Source organism: Lynx rufus, unplaced genomic scaffold, assembly GCF_022079265.1.
Source record: "Lynx rufus isolate CCGP_SWC_20201006 ecotype Redwood Valley unplaced genomic scaffold, mLynRuf1.p SCAF_1, whole genome shotgun sequence".
Taxonomy (NCBI): Eukaryota; Metazoa; Chordata; class Mammalia; order Carnivora; family Felidae; genus Lynx; species Lynx rufus.
This window is the reverse complement of record NW_025814823.1, coordinates 178091402-178100504: the sequence shown is the minus strand read 5'-3', so window position 1 is coordinate 178100504 and position 9103 is coordinate 178091402. Positions and strand designations below refer to the sequence as shown.

Below are 9103 nucleotides of genomic sequence, written 5' to 3'. Positions count from 1 at the left end.
GGTTTTTACGTCTCATAGTTTGGATTGCTGATAAGAGCGCTTCCTTGACAAGATTCTTTTTGAGGTTTACAGAAAGCGTAATAAAATATGTAAGTTACATTTCCACAAACAAAAGCTATAACATAAGTTATTTATAAGCGTGAGATACAACAGTATCACGATAAATAAACCATAAAGGGTACCTGCAACATCCATCTTAATGTAATTTGCCCAACCAAAGTGTTGAAACGAAGTCAAATTTAGTAGAGAAATCTGTCAGGAAGAGAGGAAAGTTGTAGAACACAAAATGGAGAAAATGGCTGATGGGTGGTGGAGGGAAACGAGGGCATGGGATCAGTTTAGGGGGTATCCAGATGGCCCTCACATGTGGCTGCCCTCAGTGCCTAATCTCACTCCCCTGCGCCCGTGTGCACTGACCAGTCCCTCTCTCCTTGCACTCGGCCATCTGCACCTGGTCCCTGCTCACACACCCCTCCGCATCCGCTGAGCCCTCTCCCTTCCCGTCTCACACCCTCTGTCTTAACCCCCAGCCCCATGGCCAGCTTCTTGATGTGGCTGCCAGCCTCCCTGCCGCAAGGCCAGGGCCCCGGTGGAACTCGGCACAAAGATCCTGGAAATCATTCATTCACTCATTCATTCGCCTACCACAGATAAAACAAAGTATGAGACAAAGTCCCTGCCTTCAGAGAGCTGGCGAACAGGATAAATAAGATGGGTTTCAAAGGCAACGAATGTAAGGATGAAAATAAACAGGGATGGGGCGCCTGGGTGGCTCAGTCGGCTGAGCGACCGACTTCGGCTCAGGTCATGATCTCACGGTTTGTGAGTTTGAGCCCCGAGATGGGCTTTGTGCTGACAGCTCAGAGCCTGAAGCCTGCTTCGGATTCTGTGTCTCCCTCTCTCTCTGCCTCTCCCCCAATCATGCTCTGTCTCTCTGTGTCTCAAAAATAAATAAACATTAAAAAAAAAAAAGTTTAATAAAAAAAAAAAGAAACAGGGATAGAGAGTGACAGGGGAGAGGGGGCTACTTTGGAGGATGGGCAGAGAGCCATAACTGACCTGCATTTTCAAAGATGCCTCGGGCAGAGCTGGGGGAAGTGAATGCCGAACCTGCGTATGCGCACAATCCCAGATGCACTTGGATCCCTTTTCCCATCCCTTCATCTGACCTTGCTGTGTGCTCCTCAGGTTAGTACCACAAACTTGTGATGCGGATCCTCCAGCGGGCCCACCCCAACACATGGAATAAAATGCTGTCGATATTGTTGTGTCCCGAAGGAGCTCTCCGACTAGCAGAAGGGACAGAAAGGAGCCCCACCATGGCCAGTCCTCATGCCTCTGCTTCCGGGCACCTTCACCCAGCTCCTCCACTAATCTTCCCTGCCCCCTCAGTCCTTACTACCTGCTCCCAGAGTAGAAATGGGAGAATGAGGTAAAGGGAAAAGCATGGGCTCTGGGGTCAAGATAGTCCTGGGTTCAAATCCCAACTCCAGCCTTCTCAGCTGCATACCCCTGGGCGAGAGATTCACGTCCCTCAACCAACTGTCCTTTGAGTCTCGTGACTGGTGCTGAGGGGCACAAAGACCACACAGTACCAGGTGGCCTTTGCCTTCCTCCAGTTGGCAGAGTCGAGAAGGCCTTGCAGGCTTCCTCAGGAAGGCCCCTCCCTAGTCTTTCCCATCATGGGGAGGCAGCAACAAAGAGTTCAAACTGCCTTACTCCCACTAACAGATGGGCAAACTGAGCCCCAAAGTTGGGACACGGTCCAGAAAATTTGAACAGGTGCTCAGTACATATGTGTTGAATAGATGAATGAATGAGCGAATCAATTTGGGCAGGCGTCTTTAGAGCCTTCCATCCCGAGAACTGCAAGGGCCCCCAGAGACTTCCAACTCGGGTGTGCGAACAAAGAGTGGAAGGTGGACAGGTAAGCAACCTGTGACATGGTTATGTGTGCCAAATTGTGTGTGTGTGTGTCTTTGTCTATGGAAGTAGTCCATAACATTTTCATCAACCTTTCAAATAGGATTGCTGACCCAAATATATTTAAGAGCCCTGATTCAATCTCTACCCCCATTTCATAGATAGGAAAATTGAGTCCAATTCACCCAAGAAATAAGCAGCAGAACGAGACTGGACTAACTTGGCCTCCTGAACATCGGCAGTTGGGAATCCCAACATCCTATCCTCCAGCCCTGAAGCCACCCCTCTCTCCTGGATGTCTCCCAGCAAGGCCCCCACCAGTCCACTGGTCCTCCCAACTTCTCCAAGGGGAAGAAGAGACAGTGCATTGCACTCAGAAATCTTTCTGGCCCCCACAACCCCAGTTCTTAGAATTTTCATCGTCTAATCTCTCTTCTTGGGCATGTGCATATGTGTCTGTCATTGTTCAACTGATAGCAGGCAAGAAGGGACAGCATAAATTTATAATCTCAGGAACACCAACTACGCATCAAAACATATTTGGGCAAAAGGTGCTTAGAAGTAAATTTATGACCTTTTATATATTTCTTAAAAAAAAAACAAGAAACGTTGATAAAAAACATTAACTAGATTTTCACCTCAACAAAGAAGAAAAAGTTAAAGAAAATAAATCAAAACATTCCTCAAAGACATGACATAAAAAAGAAGATAAGGAAATAAAAGGCTTCTCTTTAAGACCAGTAAAATAGACGAACCTTTGGCAAATATGATAAGAGAAGACACAACTGAGAAACACTGAGAGTGGAGAGCAGAGGATGTTAGCTCAGATTCACATGAGAGTTTCCAATTATGGAAGAATCTTCCCACAACATTGTTACAACGAATTTGAGAACTTGGATGAAATGGACAATATTCTGGGCACTGGCTTCCGAATGTGAGTATGCATCAGAATCACCTGGAGGGCTTGTTAAAGCAGATTGCCTAGCCCTACCCTGGAGTTTCCGATTCAGGAGGTCTGGGCTGGGGTCCAAGAATCTGCAATTCTAACAAATTCCCAGGTGCTGCTGCTGCTTCTGGTCCAGGCGCACATTTTGAGAACCCCTGTCCCAGGGACTGCTATCTGCCCCATTTACTCCCTTTCCTGAGCTGGCTAACCTCTCTGCTCTGTCTGGACTGGAAAAGAGGGGGGTTGCTATCAGTGGCCTACTGCTGGATGACCACAAAACTAGGCACCTCAGAAAGCTGGGACCCAGGTGGCGAGGCAGAATTCTGCCCCTGCCTTGCACTGCTGTTTTCACCTGGATGGGCTCTTTGAATCCCATGACATCGGTACTGTTGCTTTACTAGATGAGGAACTGACGTGCAAAAAGGGTGAATTCCCCAAGCCCACAGCTGGCAAACAGAGGTTCTTAAGCACTGGGCCAGTCACCATGCCCTGGGGGCAGTGTGGGCCACATCACCCACTTCTCTTTAATTCTTTTTTTTTTAACTTTTTTTAATGTTTATTTATTTTTGAGACAGAGTGCAAGCAGGGAAGAGCAGAGAGAGAGGGAGACACAAAATCGGAAGCAGGCTCCAGGATCCAAGCTGTCAGCACAGAGCCCAACACGGGCTCGAACCCACGAACGAACAGGGAGATCATGACCCCAGCGGAAGTCGAACGCTTAGCCAGTGAGCCACCCAGGCGCCCCTAATTCTATGCCCATCTACCTGTGTGGGGTGGGCCTTGTTATCCCAATTTAACAAAGCCAGGAAGTGGGGAGGACAGGCCTGGAACCCTGGGCTTTGGATGCCAGAAGGGAAATGGAGCGGGCGAGGTGACTCCCTAGCCCTGGAGAAGGGGGGCTGTGAGCTGCATGAACTCTCTGACCTGAAGTTCCCTCATCAGGTAAAAAATGGGATCAATAACAGCCTTCCCTCACAGGGTGGTTGGGAGAAATAAGTAAATGCCCACCCCCTGCCCGGCACACACTACGTTCTCCACCTACAGCAGCTCTACTGTTGTCGTTAAAGTTATTATTATATAATCCAGTTCCTCACAGGCATGTCCACAGACCTTATCTCATTTACTTCTCACGGCCACCCTGGGGGTAGCTATTACCCTTCCTATTTTACAAATAAGGAAAATGAGGCTCCAGGAGGGGCAATGAGGGGCCAAACAGTCCCCAAACCACTGGTGGCAGAGCCTGAAATAGAAGCAGGAGGCCCCCAGTATGGAGTCAGTGTTCCATTTGAAGATTCTTGGATTTCCAAGGAAAGAGGGCTTGTCCTGCCCCAGGCACCCTGCCCTCCTCACCGGTGCCTCACTTGCCAGTGGCCTCATTCTCTCCACCCAGCAAGAGCCAGCGACTAGCCCAAGGTCACTCAGCGGGCGGTGAGCTGACTCAGGAACCCAGGCCTTAAGACTGCAGATCTTGAAACCTCTGAGCTACTGGGGGTAGATTATTAGGAAGAACCCCCAACATGTTGCCTCCCACTTTTCCTGGTCCTCTAAGACTGACCCTGCGGATAGACAAATAACATTTTTCTGTTCAAGATACTGAGCCTCTGCAAATAACCTAAAACTGCAGATAAACAAGAACCATCAGAATAATACATCAACCATCACGTTGGGTGTGGGAGTGGGAGGGCAGCCACAGCCTCTCAGTGCCTACTATGTGCCAGGCCCTAAGCCCTACCTACCTTCTCTCAATATCTCACGCAAGACTTACGACAATCCCGCAATGCACGCGTGGCCCATTTTATAAACGAGAAAACCAAGCCCAAAGATATGAAGTCACTTGCCCAAGGTCACTGAACTAGAAAGTGACCGACCCAATGTGAACACTCTTCTGGCCAACCGCCTATCAGAGCTCGCACCACGTCCGCAAGACAGGGAGAGCGAGAGGGGCCTGGCCAGGGGTGCAGCAGTCAGTTTGCACCTAACGATTTTAGAATTCGCGAGTAGAAAACGATTCTGTATGTCTCCTCCAGGGGAGACAGCTGAGGCTGGCGCTGGGGGTGACCTCCCGGCGTACGGTCATGTCCTGTCCACGGTGCCCCTCGACCCGCCTTGACAGTCCCCGAGAGCGTGAGCGGAGCAGGGAGGGAGCGGTTCAACGCTCAGGCTGGCCGTGAGCGGGAGGGGCTCGCAGCCCCCGTTACCCAAAGAAGTCCCGCTCTTTAAAGATGAACAGCCTCTGCGCCTTGCCTCTCGGGCACCCCAGATCCCCACACCTGCCGTGCCACGGGCAGGTCCCCAGGCGCGACCATAGTCCCGTCCATCCTGCAACGAATTTCGAGGGGCTGGATCCCCGCTCCCCACCGGGGGACCCTGGGTCCCTAGACCAGCTGGGCCAGGCACGCGTGGGCTTAGGGGAGTCACACCTCGGTTCGCCTGGCGGGAGCCGGCGACTGTCTCCAAAGTGGCCCGAGCGGGGGCGAATTCTCCCCACGCGGGTCGGCGTCCTCGGGAGCGCGGAACACGCGGCGGGCTCCCCTCACGCGACGCGCTGGGAGCGCGGAGCTCGTGCGGGGTAGTGCGCTCCTTTCGTTGCTCCCGCGGCGGTGGAGAGTCCAAGACGCTTCCGCGGATTCCACAGGGTCATTCCGGACTTGCCACTCCATTGCAATGGAGAGGATTCGCATGGTTTGGTTTTTGCCCAGATGACAAAATTTGCAAGAAAACGAAACCCCCCTCAGCAAGAGGCAATTTCACCAGCAGAGCGCCCTGGCCCGCCCCGCGCTGCGGCCGGGGAAGCGGCCCCGGCCCGGAGGAGCGGGGAGCGTCTGCTAATTGCAGCTTCGTTAGATTTCGGGTTTGGGAGGCTGCGGTTCGGGCGCTAATATCCGCCGCCCATTATCCCGGCTAATAAATTTGACCTATTGTTCGTTTGTTAAAATGATGTCACCTTGGAACAGTCCCTAAGCTCCTATTTCCATGAATTAGGCCTTTATTGAAAGCCGGGAGCCAATGGGAGGAGAGAGGCTTGTTGATCGCAGCCAATGGCTGCGGCGGGAGAGGAATTAGCAGCGGAAACTCCAGGTTCGGTTCAAGAAAGATGACACAGAGCCTGTCGGGCCCGCGCACTCTTGGCAAAGTTTCAGTGCAACGAGAGGCGCCGGGCGCTCCATGGCCGCGCCGTAACAGGGACCCAGCCGCCTCCCCGCCCAGCCCAGCCCAGCCCTTCCGCCCGCCCAGGATGGAGGCGCCCGCCAGCGCGCAGACCCCGCACCCGCACGAGCCCATCAGCTTCGGCATCGACCAGATCCTCAACAGCCCGGACCAGGACAGCGCACCGGCCCCGCGGGGCCCCGACGGCGCCAGCTACCTGGGAGGGCCCCCCGGGGGCCGTCCGGGCGCCACATACCCGTCTCTGCCCGCCTCCTTTGCCGGCCTCGGCGCGCCCTTCGAGGACCCGGGATCTTACAGTGTCAACCTGAGCCTGGCGCCCGCCGGAGTGATCCGAGTGCCAGCGCACAGGCCGCTGCCCGGGGCCGTGCCACCGCCTCTGCCTAGCGCGCTGCCCGCCATGCCCTCCGTGCCCACGGTCTCCAGCCTGGGCGGCCTCAATTTTCCCTGGATGGAGAGCAGCCGCCGCTTCGTGAAAGACCGCTTCACAGGTGAGCAGGGCGAGCGAACAAGCGCCGGGCCTTGGCCCTCCCGGGGCCAAAGGCGCCGCGCCCTAGGTGCTCCACTCCGGGAAACGATTCCGGAGGCCCAAGCGCGACGGAGGCCTCAGCGCCCGGGGCCCCGGGCTACCGTAGGGGGAGGAAAATCAGGGAGTTTCGGGGAAATAAGCCTACGCCCAGGGGAAGAGGGGAGTATCTCCCAACCGGCTTGGTGCCGCTGGGGACGCGGGGGACCAACGAAATAGCGGACCACCCTGCGCCCAACCGGGTGGCACGGGGTCCGCGTGGGGCCTGAACGGCAGTCGAGCCGGGCTGGGCTTAAGGGGGACTCGTGTGTCTCCGCAGCGGCGGCGGCGCTCACGCCCTTCACCGTGACCCGGCGCATCGGCCACCCCTACCAGAACAGGACACCGCCCAAGCGTAAGAAGCCGCGCACGTCCTTTTCTCGGGTGCAGATCTGCGAGCTGGAAAAGCGCTTCCACCGCCAGAAGTACCTGGCCTCCGCCGAGAGGGCGGCGCTCGCCAAGTCCCTCAAAATGACGGACGCGCAGGTCAAGACCTGGTTCCAAAACCGGAGGACCAAATGGCGGTGAGAGAGGCCCGGCTCAGCCCGTCTTGCACCCGCCCTTCACCTTGCCCCGCGCCACAGCCTCGCGCTCTCCCCATTCTGTGCTACCCGCTACCCGCCCTCCCAGGGCTGCGCCTTCCCACTCCTTCCCAAATTTTATCTCCCTTGTCTCCTTCCCGCCGGCCTGTGTTTCTCTCCCCACTCTCTCGCGCCTCGGCTTCTCCTCCATTCCCATCCCTGTATCGCTCTCGTGCGCCTCTCCAACTCTCCGTGTTTTCTTCCGCTTCTGCAGCCGTTCAGTTTCCTCTCACCTGCACCTTCACCAGCATCCACCCCACCCCCCACCCTGGGGTCTCTCGCACTCTCCTCCCTCCCACCAGCCCTCTCGGATCTCCGACAGTCCACGCGGGCTCCGTGTTCCCCCTGTGGCTCCCCATCCTGACTCCAGCCCCGTTTTTATCCGATCCCTATTTCCATACAACCCGTGAACGGCGAAGCGATCGCGTTTTGGAAGAGAGGTTCGAGAAGGGCCTGGGAGAACTGGATGAGGCTGACCTGGCCCAGGGACACCGCGCGGGCAGTGCAGAGCCAGCCCTCCCACCCGCGAACCCTAGCGTCCCGACTGCCCGCAGGGCTGAGTCAGTTACACGCATGCCCTGCCCTTGTTGTCCCGCAAAAGAAACATCTTTGTTGTTGGCGAAGCCACCATACGCGGACGTGCAGGTGGGCGGCGGGCGGAGTCCCCTCCCCACGACCGCCCGGCACACAACAAAAACAAACGATGCCAACCCACTCCCCGGACGCGCGGGCCTCGGGCGCACAGCACCAGCAGGGGTGCAGACGGGTCCTGCGCCTCGAGGCTCCCGGCTGGCCTCCGCTCCCGGGAGGGCTGGGGCCCCGCCGGCGGCCCCGCAGTGCCGGGTGCATGACGGTGCTGTCCCTCTCCCTCCCCCGGTGCAGGCGGCAGACGGCGGAGGAGCGGGAGGCGGAGCGGCAGCAGGCGAGCCGGCTCATGCTGCAGCTGCAACACGACGCCTTCCAAAAGAGCCTCAACGACTCCATCCAGCCCGACCCTCTCTGTCTGCACAACTCGTCGCTGTTTGCTCTGCAGAATCTGCAGCCCTGGGAGGAGGACAGCTCCAAGGTCCCCGCCGTCACTTCTCTGGTGTGAGCCACGGATCGCCAAGGATCGCCAAGGATCGCCGCCCCCACCCGGCGGGGCGCCCCGGGCCCCCAGCCGGGCTGGGGGGACCCGAGGCCGAGAGGGACTGGGGCCTCCGAGCTCCAGTAGGCCCCGGGGCGCGGCCGCATCCCCGCCGGCCGCGGAGGGGGGCTGGGCCCGGGCTCCGCGCGGCTGCACAATCCGAGCCCCCGCCCCGCGCCCAGTCCCGCCCCAGGCCCGGGCCTGACAAAGAAAGCGCCTTACGTTTCTCCGCCCCTCGCCCGCACCCCCCCGGGCCGGGCGCCTGTATTATACTTTGTACTTTTGCCCAAACGTGTAAATAATAAAAGTTTTGGCTTTTTTCTTTAGAAACCGGCCACCTGCTTCCCCCGCGGGGGCCGCTAGAGGAGGGGCGGCCGACCAGGTGGCTGGGGGGAGCGCCAGGGCTGGGGCACCCTGCGTTTAGGCTGGGTCCACTCCTCTCCTTTTCCGTTCCTTTTATTTAAGTCGTTTTATTTAATAAAAAAGTTAGCTATTTCACTTAACGCCGCTTTTATTTCGTTTTCGTTCCAATAATGCTCGGCGAGGCCGGCCCTGCGCCCCACCCCTTCGGCGGTAGAGGCCGAGCCGCAGTGTGCGGGGGCGCATCCACATCTCCAAGCTTCGTCGGTTTTCGCCTCAGCTCCGACCCCGGCCCCGGGCCCCGCGGAGGATCCGCGGTGCAGGTCAGTGCGTGCCGGCCGCCGGCAGTTTGGGTGCCGGCGGTGTAGGGCGGACGTGGGAAGGGCACTCTAGGCCCAGAGGTCGCAGGCCCGCGCCAGGCAGGGTTGGGGATGACT

At 57.2% G+C, this 9103-nt stretch overlaps 1 protein-coding gene across 1 annotated transcript; it reads left to right on the top strand.

The window, feature by feature from the left end:
- Nucleotides 1–5963: 5963 nt before the first annotated feature.
- On the top strand, nucleotides 5964–8273 carry TLX3 (T cell leukemia homeobox 3). The gene is made up of 3 exons (XM_047072933.1): nucleotides 5964–6525; nucleotides 6880–7123; nucleotides 8063–8273. Exons 1-3 carry the CDS (start codon nucleotides 5964–5966, stop codon nucleotides 8271–8273), a joined length of 1017 nt encoding a protein of 338 aa, XP_046928889.1.
- The last annotated feature ends 830 nt before the right edge of the window (nucleotides 8274–9103 follow it).